Here is a 20,887-nt window from a genome sequence, read left to right on the forward strand (position 1 = left end):
GCAACACTTCTATGTGTCTGGAACAGATGTTCAAATCAGTTAAAGTTGAAATGTATTTAATCTGCAATATACAGTTTATTGTGTTCTTCCAAAAATTTGAGGTTTTTGTGAATAATACATGTTCAATATTTTGCTCTGTGTAACATTCTGCCCCAAACTTCTTTTCAGGACCAGCTACAGCAGAAGATTGTGTGTCCTGGGATCGTTACATGTCTTTGCGCGTCTCCTGATGGTCTTTATGTTCTAGCAGGCATTGCTGAAGCTATATACCTGTGGGAGGTTAGAAGATGCATTTTGCTCATCAATACATATTTTAAAGCTTTGTTTTATTTTGACAAGATTCTCATCGTTCGGCCTGTCACAATATTAACTGTATAGATTTATCACACAATACATGGATATGAGCTCAGAATGTTTTGATGATGCAGTATATATAACACTGTTGATGTTTACATAAAAATGAATGTCACAACATTTTAGCTGATTGCGAATCCTCTGTTACTTCATCTAATCTCTGTTGGAGGCGCAATGAGCTCAAGTCACTTCTTACTGAAAAGGCTTACTGACAGCTGAAGAAAAGCTACATTGAAAACTAATGGTTTTTCAAGAAGTTGTCTAAATGAGCACTTTCAAAGCTGCAGTTCACTTTAAAAAAAGTGAAAGTCTAAAATGCACATGTACAAGGGCATTGACCTTCTACCATTACCGCTGTCAAAGTTTATATAAGGACATGTAGCTACTATTTTAAAATCAAATGACAGAATCTTAGTAGCCTTAATCATGAAATGTTTTTGTTCCTTTAAAGTGTTTATGCTTATTAGTATTATCATGTTGTTATATAATCAGTGGCTTGAAAGGATAATAATATCACTTAGCACAATAATTTCTGTGACCGTTTATCACAGAGCAAATATTATTCATAAAGACAGGCTTACATTTGTTTGTTTTTTACTAATACATTCAATGTATGCTCCTCTATAATGAGCATGTCATCTACTCACAGTTTTTTTTTGGCTTGAATGCAAAAATGTCAGGGTCAGGTTCGACTTGAGGTCATAAAGAGGAATGCCTTTAAACTTTAAACAAACAACTATTAAGTTGAATGATAAGTGCATATACCAAGGTTATTTTAGTAAAGGAAAACTAAAATAAGACTAAAACTAATGGTCGAAAATATTCTATTAATTGAAATAAAAATGACATTAAAGGACGAACTAAAATTCAATGAAGCCAACAACAGTCACTGAAATAAAATAATAATAATAAACAAAAATAAATAATCATTTTCAGACATCATAGCACTCATTCTGATATAGAAAATTGTTGACTTTAAGAGAAATAACAGTAGACATGCTTTTACAGACAAACAGTCAAGCACATGATTATATACATGGGCATGCTTTTGGATTCATTTATTTTTTTAATCACTAAGGTTTGCACAAGCTTTAATGTAAACTGTGCAAACACCAAACTTTGCTCTGATCAACATTGGATACGGTTGGTACGGTTAACTCTGCTAAACTAGAATTACTAAAACTGTAACTTAAATTAAATATATAAGAATGAAATAGAAATGTGTTCACAAAATAGAAGCTAAACTAAAACTAACAAAATTATTAAATTATAAAATTGGCTAAAACTATATTGTACAGTAAATTTAAATTAGTTTCAAAATAGCAGTGCAAAACTAGAATAACCTTGGTAAATTCTTTGAAAAAAAATATTTGAAAACATTGTAGAAAAAAATTATTGATATTGTGGTAATCATTTCACAATGATTTTGGTCCATAAAGACATCTTCCATTACATCTGACTAGAAGCCAGTTGAGTATTCAACTCATAATAAGTTGACTGTAAGCCATTAGACATTTACATGCACCCAAATAATCCGTTTGTTATCAAACTGTTTCAAATCAATCGATCCGATTGAAATGGGTGTTTGTTTATATATTTTCTAATCCGATCCAATAGAAAATAATAAGCATGTAACTACTTTCTCAATCATATTCAGAATTCTCTGCTGCTCCTGAGCTGTGCAGTGTTGACATTAGTTAGTCTGCAGATGTTTTGATAAATGCATGATTAAATTTAAATCCACTAGGCTGTATATTTTCACTATTGACCTTATTCTAAAATGCGGAAGTGCGCCTGTTTTCGCGATTGTCTTAGAACTTCCGCTTCAGTCGCCTATGGGAGAAATGACTAGGAATAATAAATGGCAGAAAATGGTCAAACTACTTGCTCTACAAACAAATGTTTGCATGACTATACAGACCAAGTAAAATAATATAATAAGAAAATATCAGTTTGCAACATCAAACAGCGAAATATGCAGTTTTTAATGTCTAAAAATGAATGCAAGTGAATGAGACCGGAAGTCTCGAGCCAAAAAGATTCAAATGGCTGCACCCGCTCATCGGCGAAGAATAAGGTGAATAGGCTGCTTAATGAACAACTTTATTTTAGAAGTCTACTGTAACCTAAATATAAATTTAAATTAACACTATAAATAGTACAATTAAAATAGTTTAAGTAAAATATTAGAATTAAGAAATTAAACCAGGAAATAAACTGTCTGACAGCAAAAAGAGACCGTGTACTAAAAATTCCAAAATTTAATTCCAAATCTAAACTAATATTTACATTTTCAGACACTTTGGGCCCAATTATACACCTGGCGCAATAAGGTGCAAGACGTGTGTGGTGTGCCATTTTCAGACGAGTGCAACAGTAATTTTCCCCTTTTGTGCCACGTTGTTTAAATAGCAAATCCATTTTTTCTATATTCATGACAATTTTTATAATGTTATTATTAGACGTAGTATTGTAAATTATTAATTAACGATTTGTAATTATATTTTTATTACAATTACAATTTGTAAATACATACTAATTACATCAAAACAAGTTTAAATTTGTCCACCTGTCAGGTTTTGGAGATGTATGCATTACCATTAGAATAGGACGTGTGTTTAGATATAACTCAGTTTTTTTACCACACTTCATTATTATGGTTCATCTGTTAATTTGCTGGAAATTAGAACTGAATTTAGATATAGTTTTGAAACAAATCTTTGCTTTTAACAAACAAAATTAAATATGTAGGCTAATGGATGTCTTCAGTGGAGTGAGTTTCCACTGTTTCTTATCCACAAAGTAAGGAGTAAAATAAAGAGTAAAAGTATAGTAAAGAGGCAGAATGGAGGAGGCTCATTCTTTATCCTCACTGCAGATGATCTGTTTTCCCACTAGTGAAGCATTTACTTTTTCTACATGTAAATAGCAAATGTGTCATGGTGTGATGCAACTGACTCATTAAGAGAATAAGCAGAACCTTGCCGTTTCACAAACCGTATTTTTTCATCCTTAAAATAGCAAAAGTGTATTTGGACACGCCCTTAATGCTTTAGACTTTGCACCTAGATTGTAAAAATAGAGCCCTATAACCTGCTTGAAAATACAAAAATAAAAAATATTTTTATGGATCTACCTTGAATGCAAACTTTCTAAAATTCAAAAGTTTTAATCTAATTATTTATTAAGCACACATAAATTGATGTTTGAATCCGATTACAATGTTTTGAGTAAATATAAACAAATCTGCAATTGGATTTCAATACATATAAATTCATAAATGGATGCATGTAAACAAGTTGATTGTCATTTTATCATATTTAAGAAACCATTATGTACACTTTTTTTACTTCATGGTAACTTGTACTTCATTTTTAAAATTGTAATAATCAAATTCCTGTTTAAACTACTTATACACGATATGAAACCAACATAATTTGTACATTTCTATATATTTGGTAAAAGTTTTATGCTATGTTTTTAAATTTGCTAGTCTCGTTGATGCTCGTTTAAAATAAATTTGTGCTATTCTTCATTGTGCCTACAATAATTTCCTTGTAGGCTAATAGTCATTCAACATTTAATGCTTTCCTACAGGTGTCAACAGGAAATTTGTTGGCCATTTTGAGCCGCCACTTTCAGGACCTGAGTTGCATCAAGTTCACTGATGACAGCAGTCACTTTGTGTCTGGAGGGAAAGACAATCTGGCTTTCATATGGAATCTCTCCAGGTCTGTTATAAGCCCTTCATTTATCATCACTTTTGTTTCCAATGTTAATTGCGGTTATGAGTGAAGCCTTGACCTTAATAAGCGACACCAAACCTACAGAGCATTTCTCTGTTATCATGGTTAACCATGCAGGAAGCTCTATTGAAAGGTCTTGTGAAGTGCTTTGAAATGTGCATTTTTATTCAATGTTTGACGTAATCTCAACCTAAACATAAAAAGATGGTGGGACATAGTGAAGCTCCTCCCCTTTAAAAAAAACAGCCAATAGCATTTTGTTTCATCAACTCTGCCAGTAAAAGTAGTTGAGCTCAAGTGAATCAAAAGAAAAACAAATGCGAAGAGGCTTAAAGGGGGCGGGCATATCACATACTAGAGAGCATTTGATTGGTTAGGAGAAATTGTAGTATAGCTTGACATGAATAAAACTGTTGATTCATTTAGGCAGAGCTGACAAACTACATGCTTTACATGTTAATATCAGATGTATATCTTCTAAATGCCAATTTAATCTCTGTTTTGGAGCACATTAGCTTATAGATATCTTAAAAATGAGGAATACTAACATCTAAAAAACTTATTTTAATTTTATGCGACCTTGAAGTCTGTTTTTTTCAGCTTGAGTAATGAATGTTTGAGTATTTGACAGATTCCTACAAAAGTGGAGGAGTCCAATAAGTACATTTATTGTAATACTTTTTGCTTTCTCTTCTCTCATAATGCACCAGCCCTTGAAGCGACATCATCATAAATTTATTTAAAGAGTCCATTTTAGAGGTGACATTGTTAAATTGTTGCTTGTCTTCTCATATCCAGTGTTTGGCAGGATTGTGTGGTGGAACTCTATCTGAACTTCTGGAATATTGAGAGATGAGACTGGAATATTAATACACAGCAATGAATGGAGCGAGTGGTTTGTGTTTGGTAATTGAGAAGAGGCAAATCGATGATTTAGTAGCTTTGTCTGGAAATGAAAGACTTTGAGTCTAAGAACTGCTGCATTTATTTAATATCTTTTGTGTGTCCCATATGTACTAATTTAGTTAACTATCTAATTTATTATATATGAGCAATTCCAGCATTATGGATGTGACATTTGCAGTAAAAATCAAAACATAAATGCACAAAAAAAGTCTATGTTAACATTATTTTGAAACATCTGTTTATATTTAAAATGAACATGCCTTATGGATGTGACCAAAATAAGTCTGCGAGTTTATACAGTACACTTTATAGAAATACTGTTAATTACACTACCCAAGCCAAAATAAATAATGCTAACCAAAAGGATAAGAGTTGGCTCTCTACAGTACAAAAACGATTGGTTTTATTTTATTTTACATTTTTGCATTTATGAAGAAAAAGCTTCGTTATGGATGTGAAAGTTGTGAAAATTGGTACATATGTGACTTTGACAAATCAAATATAACTATTTGAAAACACTCAACATTGGGTCACACTTTATTTTGATGGTCCATTTGCTGAATTTAAGTTACATTGCATCTACATGCCAACAATTCTGTTAGACTGTTAAATTGGGGTTAGGGTTGAGGTTAGAGTTAATGTAAGTTGACATGTAATTGCAAAGTCAGTTAAGTGTTTGTTGAAGAGCAGACAGTCTAGTAATACTCAATTGGACGATCAAAATAAAGTGTTACCCAACATTATTTTGAATTGATTCAGCATTGTTTGAAAAGAAGTTAGTAAGTAATCTCTTGTCGGTCTAATATAACAGGGATAAATACTCACTGATAGTACATGAGCCATATCTTCACAAACTATTAATGATCAAATATTGAGGGCTTTGGCCTATAGATTTCACTGATTATGCTACATGTTGATCTGCTGGTTACAAATTTTCACTAAAATCATACTTCCAATTTCAAAGGAGCAAGAATATTCAGTTCTGCAGTGTGATTTGCTATATATTAAATATCAAGCAATGTATAATTTTAAAAGCTGTTTTGTTTTGTGATTATACTTGCAGTTTTTTTCTTGACTGTAGTCTTTCTTTATTTTTCACAGTTAATAGTTTATTCTACACTAGTTTAACCCAGGAAGAAGCTTACTGTACTATAAAGCGTACCAAGGTTTATTTATTTATTTTTTTGCAATTCAACCTTTTTCTTTTATTGAACAGCCAAGAAAAAAAGAACGCTCTTCACACTACACATACATATGACATGTTATATATTCAGCTACCTGTCACACCAAAAAAATTCAACAAAAAAAAAAAAACAACATATAGTAAACATATATGGAAATTAAGGTTGCTACCTTTGAAAGACATACTCATTTATCGTTCTTTTAAGTGTCGCCAGAGATTATCCCATTTTCTATGTACTTCTCCCTCATTATTTAATCTTCCCAGCATACACTCCTACGATGCAGTTTCAATCAATCCATTAATCCACTCTTTTATTTCTGGCATTCTTGGACACTTAATTACGTAGTATCATCCTAGCAACTGTAATGCGTCCAATCTACAGAAGAATAAAGGAATTTTTACCTATAAGATATCACTAGTTTGTCACCCAGAAGGCATATCCATGGCTCTACAGGTAACTCGCAGCCTAGCCATTCTTAAATTTTCACCAGAATGGGTAAACTTCCAAGGTTAGTAACTATTGGGCATTTAAAAAAATTTAATTAAATAAAAAATCTGAATAAATGGAAAACTAAATCTAAATGAAACCAACCACAGTCACAAAAAAAGAAAGTCTGAAATTATATAAGACTTATTAAAAATAATCGTTTTCAAAATTAGTAGGCACACAATTTGTGATTTTAATTTTTGATTTAATTTGATAAACTGATTTAAACTGATTTAAAAATAATAGAACGAAAACTGATAGACAACGTGATCTCTAAATAAAAAAGCATAATCAAACAAACAAATCTAAATTGAGATTTACATCAAATTCAACTAATAGAAATAAAAAACAAATTTTAAAATGCAAAACTATAATACACCAGCTGAAAATAAAATGCCCTCCTTTGTGTTGAACAACAAGCTGCACGTTATCTTAAAAAATCAGCATAGTCATAATCAAGAACCCTTTTTAAATGAATTGTTAAAAGCTGGTTAATATTTTATTAAAATAAATTTTAACATAACATCTTTATATGCACCAGCTACATGTCACATTTTTCTTAACCGCTCTGAGGGGCTGGAGGAAGTGTCTGGGGAGATGGAAGTCTGGGGTTCTTGCCTAAGACTGCTGCCCCCGCAACCTAGCCCCAGAAAAGCAGCAGAAAATAAATGAATTTGTTTATGTTATGTAAGTTGCTAAATGTAAGTAAAATAAAACAGCCTATACGGTCTCTGTGATTATAATAAAATGTTAAATGATTTATTATTAATATTTGAATATTAATAATGACTTATAGATGCAACTAAATACATCTCTTAATATAAAAACTAAGAATGTCACAATTCAGAAAATCACAATGTTCCTTAACCCTTATGTTCTTTTGGGGATGTTTTCGTCCACTCTGGGGTGATTTTGTGTCTTAATTTATCCATATATCCATATGATTTTTGGTGACAAATCTTATTTTGACACATTTTGAAAAAAATGCTTTGAGAATTATTTTTAAAACACAATAATACACACTGGGCAAATTTGCAACCCTTTTGTTATGTTCGGGATTAAAACATCCACTGAAATATACTGCTGTAAAAATGCATCAGATTAATTTATGTTTTTTGACAATTATTTATTTTTATTTATTTTTTAATCTGTTTAGCAACCTCAGTCCTGATCAAAACTACTAAATTGTTTGGAAAATTACATTTACATCAGAAAATTTCTACAATTACATACTGTGATATTGAGTATAATTTTACAAGATCTTGAATGACTCTAGTGTGAAGCAGTGGCGCAGTAGGTAGTGCTGTCGCCTCACAGCAAGAAGGTCTCTGGGTCACTGGTTCGAACCTCGGCTCAGTTGACGTTTTTGTGTGGAGTTTGCATGTTCTCCCTGCCTTCGCGTGGGTTTCCTCCGGGTGCTCGCGTGGGTTTCCCCCACAGTTCAAAGACATGTGGTACAGGTGAATTGGGTAGGCTAAATTGTCCATAGTGTATGAGTGTGTGTGAATGTGTGTGTGTGTGTGGATGTTTCCCAGTGATGGGATAACGCTGGATAAAAACTTGCTGGATAAGTTGGCGGTTCATTCCGCTGTGGCGACCCCTGATTAATAAAAGGACTAAGCCGACAAGAAAATGAATGAATGAATGTCACTGATTTGGTAAAAAAAACTCACAAAATTATGTATTTGTTTTCAGTATAAAAAAATAGTTGTGGACTGTTTTTTTTTTTTTTTTTTTTTTTTTACCTTTTATTAAAGTCTTGGATATGTGAAACAAATTGGCCTTTGATACATTATTTTTTTCTCCATAATTTACTGTTGGTAGCTGTTTTTGCCCCATTGACTTTCATTATAACCACATTTTTTTATTACAAAACCATGACACCATATAATCATGCTTTTTTTGATTGTTGGTGGTTTTCCCAGTTGGGAAGAGGTAAAATTTCTAATTTTTACTATTAATCTTCAGTTGGCACGATTAACCCTTTAGATTGGCTTGTGCAAAAAAAGCTTAGTTTCTGGATTTTATATAGAGTATAGCAGCAAATTAAAGTGTGTGTTTATGTGTATCTGAGTGTGCGAGAGTGACCTTTACATACTTGCGTTGATCTGAGAAAATCAAAATATGCATCTCAGCTGTCAGAACTACATGGAGTAAATAAAAACTAAAACTGTGTATTCAGGCACCATTAAGTGTGGTCATAATGAAAGTCAATAGGGCAAAACAGCCACCAACAGTAAACTTATCCACTGTTGTTACTAATTAAGGATTGTGATAAAAAGTAAAAAACAATCCAGTCCTCAACTATTATTTTTATTTTAAAAATACTTCATTTTGTGTTTTTTTTCACCAAATCAGTGAAATCATTTGTGAACTTGGCAATTAAAGAGTTAAAATCCTGTAATTTTCTAAACAATTTAGTAGTTTTGATGAGGACTAAGTTTGATTGAGAGACTTATGCAAAAATATTTGAAAAAATATTAATCTGCATTTTTACAGCAGTTTAATTGAGTGGATGTTTTCATCCCTAACAAATCAAACAAGTAGCAAATTTCAAAAGTGCACAAGAGTTAATTCAGCTAAATCAGTTTCATAAAAGAGCTGTTTTAATGTACTTTTAATTAAGGATTAGGGTAAAATATCTACTGCGCATATTATTTACAGTCTTTCTGAAATTGACATAAAATAACATCCTCCGTATCTCAGCATCATTTCCACTTTCTGTCCAGCAGATGGCACCATGACTGTTTTAAATTCATTCCAACAGAAATTGAGGTGGTGAAATAAATCTGGATAAACAACCCTACATCTCCACTTTGTTTCAAGATAGCTTCAAGAACATCTCAACCACAGTAATTATGATATTAAACTAGTGGAAAAGGACTTGAAACGAGTAACCTGCGGCTCTAACTCTAATAGCATCAAATGTTTTTCAGTGCTTTCAGACATGTTATAGCAATTCAGGCTCCGAAGCTCTTGTGTTCAGCCACTCTGTCCATCTCTATTGTGCAGTGCTGTTATTGTTATCGATCTGAAATAGCATACTTTGAAGCTGTTGGGGTGAGAATGATGAGCGAAGACATTTACCGCAGAGCATTATCAATTATGAGAGATGCTCAAACTTGAGGCGTATGTTTTGGAAGAAGTTCAGTTTGAGGCATTTTGCTGTTTTTTACTGCTGGTTTGGAAATGAAGGTTGAAAGAGAAGATTTTGATAACTGACATTGCAAGATTTTCCATTTCTGCAATTGCATATTGTGATATTGAGTATAATTTTACAAGATCTTGAATGACTCTAGGGCGAGGCAGTGGCGCAGTAGGTAGTGCTGTCGCCTCACAGCAAGAAGGTCGCTGGTTCGAACCTTGGCTCAGTTGGCGTTTGTGTGGAGTTTGCATGTTCTCCCTACCTTCGCGTGGGTTTCCTCCGGGTGCTCCGGTTTCCCCCACAGTCCAAAGACATGTGGTACAGGTGAATTGGGTAGGCTAAATTGTCCGTAGTGTATGAGTGTGTGTGTGAATGTGTGTGTGGATGTTTCCCAGAGATGGGTTGCGGCTGGAAGGGCATCCGCTGCGTAAAAACTTGCTGGATAAGTTGGCGGTTCATTCCGCTGTGGCGACCCCAGATTAATAAAGGGACTAAGCCCACAAGAAAATGAATGAATGAATGAATGAATGAATGACTCTATTTGTAAATTTATTTTACATTATTATTTATTATTATTATTTATTTTACTATTTGTATTTATCATTTCAAAGTTAATTGGGAGGATTTTGTTATCTGCATATGATTTTTGGGAGCATTGTGGTATCCCTGCAAAGTGTAACCATAAATCACACATTTTTCAACTGTGACTACTGATCGACCATACTACTGACTCCAAGTTGCAGATACTGCGATGTCACTATTGTTAATGCACACATTGCAATATCGATGCTGAAACGATATATTGTGCAGCCCTAATGAAAGTGCAGAGCATGCCATGATTGTTTGATGCCATTATTTAAGGTAAAGCAGGCCCACAGGCTGCAATATATGAGAAGGGGAAGCGAGAGAGACCCACGCGGCCATCAAACCTGGATGAATAATTCAATGTCTGTCTCTGAGTTTTGAAAGGAGATGACGCGCATCTATTATTCTGTATCTGTATCACTCCACAGAGAAACCTCTCAGCCATCACCATAATCAACATTCCCTGACCCTCGCATGTCTTGACTCTAGAAATCACATACAGTTGTGTTAGTTCACTGTGCTTTGTTTTACCTAGTGAGCTGGATACCTTTGTAGGTTCCACAAATGCATGGAAAGTTTATGAACATGCCTGCCATGTATGCTTTCAAAGATATACAGTGATGTAAACAAGTGTTTGCTCCTTACTAATTAAAAAAAATCCAAGTTTGTCACACTTAAATGTTTTAAATCATCAAACAAATTTAAATATAAGTCAAAGATAACTCAAGTAAACTCGTCATGCATTTTTAAATAAAGGTTTTAAATTGTTAAGGGAAAAAAAAAAATCCAAAATTACATAGCCCTGTGTGAAAATGTTTTCCCATTAAAACATGACTCTGGTTTATCACACCTGAGTTAAATTTTTCTAGCCACACCCACAGAAACTGCCTGACAAGGTAATTTAGATTAAAAGATCCACAAAAACTACAACAACATCCAAAGAACTGCAGGCCTCTCTTACCTCAATTACGATGGGTTTTCATGACTCCACCATAAGAAAGAGACTGGGCAAATGTGGTTCCAGGACCAAAACCACTTTTGAGTTTGAAGAACATAAAGGCTCATCTCAAATTTGTCAGAAAAAAAACATTTTGATGGTCACCAAGACGTTTGGGAAAATGGTCTGTGGATTGACATGCAAAAGTTGAACTTTTTGGAAGATGTGTAGGGGAGAGCGGGGCTCAAAGCAACACTTTTTGGTTTGGGTCAAATGATGAACAAAGTAATGGGGTTAGACAAACCATTTTTTTTTAACAAAAGCCTCTCCTACAAATGAGCACTGAAGTTGATCGCCGAACCTGTGGTTTCTGTGCAGTACTGTCAAAAGTGCCAGGAGTAAAAATGTTACTATTTACCCCACCTGCAGGGCAAGTTGTAACAGACGTGGGGTTAGTTGTAACACATGTTTATAAAGGCAGATTTTCATTAATTCATTCATTTTCTTTTCGGCTTAGTGATTTTAATAATCTGGATCGCCACTGGGGTCAAATTAACCATCAACTTATTCAGCATATGTTTTACGCAGCGGATCCCCTTCCAGCCGAAATCCATGTCTGGGAAACATCCACACACACTCATTCGCACACATATAACACTGTGGACAATTTAGCCTACACAAATTCACCTATACCACATGTCTTTGGACTGTGGGGGAAACCGGAGCACCTGGAGGAAACCCACGCGAACGCAGGGAGAACATGCAAACTCCACACAGAAACGCCAACTGACCCAGCCGAAGCTCGAACCAGCTGACCTTCTTGCTGTGAGTGACAGCAACCAACCACTGTATCACCATTAAAGGCAGATTTCACAATTAATTTAAATTCAGTTTACTTTAAATAGAAGCTATATTTCCATAGTAGTCGGCTCATTTTATTCTACATAGCAAAGTATGTTTATGTATTTATTTGTTTATTGGATAGACACTTTTGAATTTATTCACATTATTGTCCATTTATCCATTATTATACAATGCATTTATTTGCATTATTAACAAAAATTTTTACTTTTTTTTTTTCATTAAAAAACATTTTTTATTTAAAAAGTTCCCAACATTACACTCAAAATTCATTTTTGTTTTTGTTTTTGCTGTCCAACAGTGTGTGGCTTAATTGTAACACCCTGTTACAACTAACCCCGCTGTGTCTTGTTTTACTCAAAATTGGCTAGCAGTCACTGTGTTTTTTTCATCTTTACAAAATGGTTACATCTTTTAGCCTAGAAGATGGTGATCACAACAATATTTTATGTACATACTTTCACAGATTTTTTTAAATAAAAAAATATTGACTGTAATAAAAAAAACACTTTAATGCTGCAAAAATGCTTTTTCCTGTGTTTCTCATCCAAACTTTGGCAAATTTTTTCAATACTTGGCAGGAAGAAATTTGCCGACACTGTGGTGAAAACCTCTGAAGTATGCCATGGTTAAGCCTGAGCAAATACCTTAAAAATGTTACATTTGTGCCTCGCACTCCACTATCCCATTTTGTGTGGTGTAACACCGCATTTCAGAAAAAGAACATCATACAAACAGTAAAATGTGATTGTGTGTTGGTCTGGGGCTGTTTTCCTACTTTGTAAATGCAATTGAGATGCTGTGGGATGATATTAGAAAAGTGGTTTATGCTCAAACTTTTCAATTTGGCTGAATTGGCATTAATAATAAGTTATTGAAAACCAGTTATTATGTTTAAGGTGCAAACACTTTTTTCACACAGGGCTATGTAGATTTGTATTTTGTTTTCCCTTAATAATGATAATAACCTTCATTTCCAAACTGCATGCATTTTACTTGTGTTATCTTTGACTAATATTTTAATTAGTTTGATGATCTGAAACATTAAAATGTAATAAACATGCAAAAAAAAGTTATCAGTTATGAGGCAAACTTTTAGTTGAGTTCACTTCTGTATATGGTATTTTGATAGGTATAAACTCAAATGTCAAGTTGACTCTGCTACCCTGATGTAATAATGAAGCAAAAATCCTTTTATTCCAAGAAAATTAATAAGGTTTTCTGTTGAATTTAAGTAGCTTTGCATATGCCAAAGCGGTGTGTTTTTATCACTCATATCATTTTACATTTGCAATGGAGCTGTGGTGAAGAAATCAATGCTGAGATTTTCAAAATACATCACTGTACTTGATTCTGAGCTTGGTTTTTAACAGCAGATGGCACTCAATCCTTTGGAAAATTTGCATACAATTCTTTGCAAATCTCACTTGAACCTAAACTAATCATTAATAAAGGCACAAAAGTTTTGAGTATTACAACAGTGTTCAAAGTGAGATTAATTAATTAATCATTAATCTTGTCAAATAAATGCTAATATGCATGACCCTGCCAAACTTGCAAGTACTCTTCCTCATGAGCATTTTAGTGTATCGTTAAAAACTAGACGTCTAAAGCACCATCTGCTGTTAAAACTTCAAATCATCTTTGTTTCTATAGCACTTTTACGAAGTAGATCAATGGTCTCAACTTAATTCCCAGAGGTCCACAGCTCTGCATAGTTTAACTCCAACCACCTCCAACTCATACCTTTTTAATAGTCCCTAGTAGTCTTGAACGCCTTGATTAGTTGGGTCAGCTGTGTTTGATTTGGTTTTTTGAGCAAAGCTGCAGAACTCTAGGAATCGAGTTTGAGACCTATGATGTAGATTGTGTCAAAGCAGCTTAACATAGAAGTTCTTGTAAATTGAAATTGAAACTTTACTTTCAGAGTTAGTTTAATTTACTTAATTTCATTGTGGTTAATTTTCGCTGCTGAAGTGAAATTCCAAACACTGAAGAGCTAATCCATCAACGTACAACTCCACAAGTCCCAAACCAAGCAAGCCAGTGGTGACAGTGGCGAGAAACAAAATTTTACGAGTTGATGAAAGTAAAGGAAAAAAAAAAACTCAGCTCAGAATTTTTTAAATCTCTCACGCAATGGAGAATTAATTTCCTGATCAAATTTTCTTCAGCTATAATTTCTATGACTCATCAAGGTTAGTTCAGATTGTAAAATGGAATTTGTTATTTTTGCCTAAAAAAGAATACTAAAACTATTGCAAGTTGTTTTACATTTAAAATTAACTTTTACAATGACTATAAAGCTAAAATATATTATAAAATGTAAATTGAAAACTTAATCTTAAAGGTGTAAAATGACTAACACTATAACTGTTAATTAAAAAACAAAACAAAAACAAAAGTAAAGCTAAATGTAAAAAGAGCTAATAAAAAAACCCTGTTATTTCTAAGACCTTATTGGAAGATACTAGGACTACAGCTAAAATTTAAATTGAAATTACACGCATATTGCACACCATACACGCATGTTGCATAATACACACCAAGTGACTTTAAAATGAAGATTTCATGAATTAAACTTAAATTTACACTGTTAAAAAAAGTATGTTTCACGAATAGTGCTAATACCAGCATGCTGAAGTACTAAAACTGAATCTACATTCAATTGCATCCAGCTTACTCTAAACAACACTAAAATAATACAAAAACATATTCATTTAACAATGTAAGATGCAACATTAAACCCAACAGCATATGCTGTAATTGATTACAACCAGGAAGAATAAAACATTTAAATTCCATTATTATATTAAATGTAAAAGGAAAGTGTGGAAATGTTCATAGATTTTTGTTTTCTTAGATTTATAACATGAAATTTTTACAAACTGTAGATTTTTACATTTAATAGTTTTTCACCATATGTAGAAATAGAAATAGTACAATATAAGTATACACTGAAATGTGAGTCTTGCGAAAATTGAAATGAAATAAAATGTACAAATGGGAGAATTTTGAGCTTTAGAGTTCACTTAATTAAGTGAACAGATTTTCCCTAACAGCATATTAATCTAAGGCCCCATTTACTCTAGTGCGTAGGCAAAAGCAACTGACACCAAATATACGTATACGTCATCGCTGCTGCGCTGTTCAGTGGGAAGCGATCTCTCACTCAGCAGCACAGTGGAGATTTCTCTAGTTATATCGTTTCAGTAGTTTATTATGCAGTGACATGCAGTCAAATATTTCGCCAAACAGTCCTTAGGGATGCGGTGACACCCAGTCAGATATTTCGCCGTACAGATCCGCCACTTTTGGCGCTCATAAACAATCATAATGCTCTCGTGCTGCAGGAATGAGGAGGTCTGCTGAAGCCGCGCAGCTGTCGTGCTGTGAGGAGTTCTCGCCTTTAATAAACTACGGCAGTTTGCGTTCACTGAACAGTAACAATGATTAATAAATCCATATGAAACAGCCCCTTAAAAGTCACATCTCGCTTTCAGTTTCGGGCTTTGGCGCTATTTGCACTCACACAAAAGCTCAAGTGAACCGCGCTCAAGCACACCTCTTCCAAACGGGCCAGGGCCGGCCAAGTGAACTGTGCTTGAGCCCAATTCATCGCACTCAAACGATCCGGGAAACGGGCCTGGGCACGGTACGGATGGCATAGTGTGAGTAGGTCCTAAATCCTTGGGTAATATCTACAAGACAGATGTAAACATAAACAAATTAGAGCTCGAACAGTGGCACCATGGTTTTAAATGACTGAAAATGTATCTCTGTTTTGTTGTGTTAATGTGTGATACAAGTATTCGTAACTTGAAAAACATTTAAATATGACCGGATAGTGCTGCATTTCTATGGATATCCTATTGTAACTGCCATTACGGCCTATTTTTTTTGCCTGCCAGATCTTCGCACAAGTTAAATAACCTAAAACCATAAACAAACACCAAGTTATTTTGTAGTATTTGGTGTTTTACAAAGAACTGCATGAAAATAATAATTTATTTATCAATAATATGTCCCTCTAACTATCATTACTAAAAAGAAAACGTTATTAGCGTCCTAATGCCCCGCAGTATACATTTTACCTAGAAACTGCAGTCCAACGTATGTTAAAAGGCTGAATCACCCATTTCCAGTGAGCCTGTGTCACGACTTCATATGGATCACGTTCTGCTGTTTACCAGTTGAATTCGTGTTCATTCTTCGCAACACCGATCTAGGCTCTTATTGATTCCTTAAGCCTGTGTTGTCACCAGCTTAATGGTGTTTGCTAGTAAACGTCACCCCTGTTCTGCACTCGGGGGTTCAGCTGTAAGTTGAATCTTGTCCACTTGTTTTGACTCTGACCTTGCTGAACGACTCGAAGTGCAGCGCAGCATGAGGAATGAAGTGCTGTGAAGAACGAGGGGAATCTAAAGTGAGAGGGGGACACGGGCTCACTAACGCATGCAGGACAGAGCGAGAGAGTTGTCACATCTTCTACGTAAAGTTTTCATGCCATCTCAAAGACTTTTGCGTGGACAGTTAGGCCCAATCCTAATTCTACCCCTTAGCCCTTCCCCTTACCCCCTACTTCTCGTTTTGTGTGGTCACGTGAAGGGGTAGGGGTGTCCTAATTCTCTTTAGCTTAAAGAGATACACCAGCCACAGCGGCAGCATTGCTAAAGCAGGAAGTTAGGAGATTCACAAATTAGTATTTTTTTTTGTCATTATTACGAATTTTTACGACAAACAAACATATGTTTAAATGTATTTATAACCGCGTTTGTCTTTTACCATCATGCTTTAAAAAAAAAAAGAAAAACCCTAAAAAAAACCCTGCTAAATTTCGTGATCTATAATCCCTAATAATAACTCCTGTACAGCAGTCCCACAACATACTGACACTCGATGACACTCGAATACCCTGTCAGTAATGTCTAGTGGCTGGGGTTGACCTTTTTACAGTGTCTGCTATAATGTTAGTGTTGTTTTTGGTTTGTTTACGTCAATGAATTTGGCCACTGTGTAAATGCACAGTACAGTTACGATCTTATTGCCACATCAGATCATTATGATAACATAATATATGCCTTCAGTGATTTCCTGAAGATAAATACCAAAAAATAGCACAACTGGAATGGCTACAGCAGTTGCGATTGTCTGATCTCACATGAAGCATGAGATCGTGATGACATATGACGTGCGCAGGTGATATAGGGCTGTCCCAATTCTTAGTGGTATATTTTGAAGCCCTTTCCCATTACACTCAGTTGTAAGGGCCAAGGGGAAGGGGGTAAGGGTACAAGAATAGAATTGGAATCGGGCCTAAGATTGCAACACTTCAGGGTTAAGTAGCAGAGCTCATACATACCTGTACCATTAATCTCAGAAAAAATTAAGAGTTTCAAACACCTGTTGGAAAGCACAAACACACCTGATAAAATTCTAAACATCTGTCCGTGGTAAATGTAAAGCAATGTGATGTGCCGCTTTCCTCAGAAAAGCTTCTTGTCAGATATTTTTAAAACTGTTCTTTCAGCCGCCATTGTTGTTGTGTTTAGAAGTGCACTGAAGCGGTGCAACATATTTAAAACTCCACCTCCTGCAACAAATAAACAAGAAAAAAAATCATCCAGTGGAGATTTTTCCTTTGTTGTACCAATCCCATATAGAACAGACCCCAAAACTGAGCTATGTACTGACCCGTGCCTTCTGTGTTCTGTGTAACATGGTAATAATGGTAATGATAAATATTCACTTTGCAATGCTCTTAAATGGTTTAACCCTAATTTTAGGTTCTAGTGTTGGCAAATTTGTTTAATATGCTGTTGCACTTACGTGTGGCATCCCTTAAGGCTCTATTTTCGCTCTATTTAATTTTCTTTTTTTACATGGTTCCCCTGGGGTTGAATTTATATTTATATATATATATATATATATATATATATATATATATATATATATATATATATATATATATATATATTTTTTTTTTTTTTTTTTTTTTTTTATACAGGCGACACACAGATCTATCTTTCCCTGGAATCCAGTAAAGGCTCTGAATGCTCTGCTGGTGTGTTTAGCTGATGTTAAGTTCTGTATGTAACCCAAATTAAGACATAACTGAGATTATAGCATTTTAATCTGTTCTGTTTCAGAGGTTTCTGGTTCCTCTGGCTTAAATCGTGACCACTTTCATCTTGTGTGAAACCAAGCAATTCTGGGGTTTATTTTCATAATGCTCTCAATTTTTATTAGTATAGTCTTAGTATAGAAATTAAAACCGTTTCTGTCTATTAAGGACTTGAAAGCGCCATTTACGCTTGTATTTCAACAAGAAAATGTTATTTCCTTTTATATGGGTAGCAATCAAGCTTGTCTTAATCACCTTCATTCTTTGTTCTATAATGCATTTTAAGGTTCTGAATGGGTTAACTCTTGCTTAACCTATCTGACCTATCTTTTCATAGTCATGGAAGATTTCTCAGTTGATCTAGCCCAGGGATGTCCAGACTCGGTCCTGGAGGAGGGATCCGGGGGTGAGAAGGGTGCACGATTTATTTGAAGACCACAAGGGAGACGCGCGATTTCCGGAAGATTATCACACATTTGCGGGCATTATGAGACCCGCTAATGCATAGAGACTCCCGGAACTTCCGGGAGACTTGGCATGTCTGAATATCACGTTTAACAACTATAGTGAGACACGATCCTGCGGTACATCCTTAATAAACTGTCTAACGTGCACTGCTCCCTGCCTGGAGCTCAGAGGAGCACATGACATATCTTTCATGACATGTGTGGCTGTGTCTGTGTGGTCACGTGATGTGCGTTTTTTCTGTTCAGAAATGCTAGGTAAAACGGTGTGGATGTGGATCATTTTTATTCTAAAAGGGCATTTTAATTCTAAGTCGTATAAGTGTTATCGCGGTCTAAGTGTGTATTTTTCACGAGCAGGTTTGTGACGGGGGCGGGGCAGAGGATCGGGAATGCCGGCTTAGCATCATGTTGTCTATTGGCCATCGGCTGTGGATGATGGCATCGTCTTTCTGCCCAAAACTAGTTTAGTTGCAACCCCAATCAGACACAGCTGGCTTAGCTATTTAGGCTCTTACTAGGTTTTCTAGAAACATTCTTGCAGATGTGTTAAAGCAAGTTGGAGCTAAAATCTGCAGGACACCTACCCTTCAGGACAGAGTTTGGACGCCCCTGATGTAGGGGCGACATGTTCCTTGGGCTAAATTGAAATCTTGAGGTGATCAAGCTTTTGCCGCTTTTGGATGATGCTTCGCTACGTGGAAAAAAAAAAAAGGATTTAATTAATGATCCATTGCTGTTGTAAACGTCATATATTTGCTGCATTTTTAATATGTTATTGTTTTAAAGATTATGTCTTGAGCATCTGATTTCCCCTCTGTGATTATGTCCTTTAAATATATAAAGGCTGGTTATTTTACCGAAAATGGTGGAAATTACAGATTTTAAAACAAATATTTTTTGTTTAAAATTAATTTTTTTAAATAATTTTTTTAATATTAAAAAGGAAACATAAGCTTGACATCAAAAGATCCTATAATTGTTTTAACAAATATCCTTAAATGATGCAACCTGTAGTTTACAGCAAGCATCAAGTGTTCATTGAGATGTCTTTGAGATTGTCTCCTCTGTCTAGTCTTTTCTCTGTCTTTTCGGTGTTTTTTTCTTGTAAGGCATGGCTTACGAAAATTAATGACTCTGCTGGGGAGCTGTGCTAGTTTACTAACACTTGTTTAGGTCTGTAATTTCTTAGCATATTCATAAGGGTGGTCTTGTTTTAAATTGTGAAACAGGTTTGTGGTGTTGCCTGCTTTTGATGACACCAGTCGTCTGCGCAGTTTGCGGTGCACGTTGCTCTGTTTTGTGTCGGATAGCAAAAAACTATCATGAAGTCAAGTGCTGTTTCATGTGAACAATGTCTGTGACTCTGACCTTTTTTACCTTATTTCTTTCTTACTCCTTTCAGTGCAACTAACACTGTGTGGCTGTAAACTTGTACGGCGTGTGGCATCCAGAAGGGCAGGCTGCAAAATGCTTGCGCGACGTTACGCATAGTCTGTAAATATTATCGAGAAATTATCGAACTGTCATTATCGTTTTATCGGAAAATTTTAGATTATGATAATTATCGATATCGAATTATCGCCCAGCCCTAACGTCATGTGACTTAACCATAGCACATCATTGGCTAAACTAGGGTCATCTCTTTCCAACAACAACAAACAAATAGAATGTTTGTTTTAAAGAGACCGTGAACATAAAGAGCATGTGATCTCATAAGCATCTAAATTAGCAACATCGTGCAGTAGAGGTACAAATTGACACCAGGAGTCTGTTCTTCTTACATGGATTACTCAGTTAGCTTGATTTGGTTATTGACGATGTGACGTGATCCAGGATCATTTCGTTCTTCAAAACTGATCCGACAGTTTTGGTAGCTCAAACCTGCTCAGCAGCAGGCTCATTTCATATAAACAGGATTAGATCGGGTCAGATCAAGCAAAAATAATATAAGCTACAAATAATTAATTCGTTATGAATTAAATAATTATTCATAAATAATTCCCCGCCCCTTATGACGATGATGCCATCGTCCATCGTGATGTTTCATATTAGACATCATACAATGCCAAATTGGTCGACATTCCCCAACCTT

The 20,887-nt window shown here is 34.8% G+C and overlaps 1 protein-coding gene and 1 long non-coding RNA gene across 3 annotated transcripts in view; one reads left to right on the forward strand and one right to left on the reverse strand.

Moving 5' to 3' along the window:
- Window positions 1-20,887, reverse strand: part of LOC147834759 (uncharacterized) — a 436,363-nt gene that overhangs the window by 146,153 nt on the left and 269,323 nt on the right. The window lies entirely within an intron of this gene.
- The window catches only part of wdr18 (WD repeat domain 18), a 156,020-nt gene that overhangs the window by 6,331 nt on the left and 128,802 nt on the right, over window positions 1-20,887 (forward strand). For both annotated transcript variants that reach the window (XR_015501907.1, NM_001005206.1), the window contains 2 exon segments: window positions 169-279; window positions 3,952-4,085. Coding sequence is in view for 1 of the 2 variants with exons in the window: in NM_001005206.1 (NP_001005206.1) it covers window positions 169-279; window positions 3,952-4,085 (245 nt within the window). In the remaining variant the exon portion in view is untranslated.

Source organism: Danio rerio, chromosome 11 (genome assembly GCF_052040795.2).
Source record: "Danio rerio strain M-AB ecotype USA chromosome 11, GRCz13ab, whole genome shotgun sequence".
Classification (NCBI taxonomy): Eukaryota; Metazoa; Chordata; class Actinopteri; order Cypriniformes; family Danionidae; genus Danio; species Danio rerio.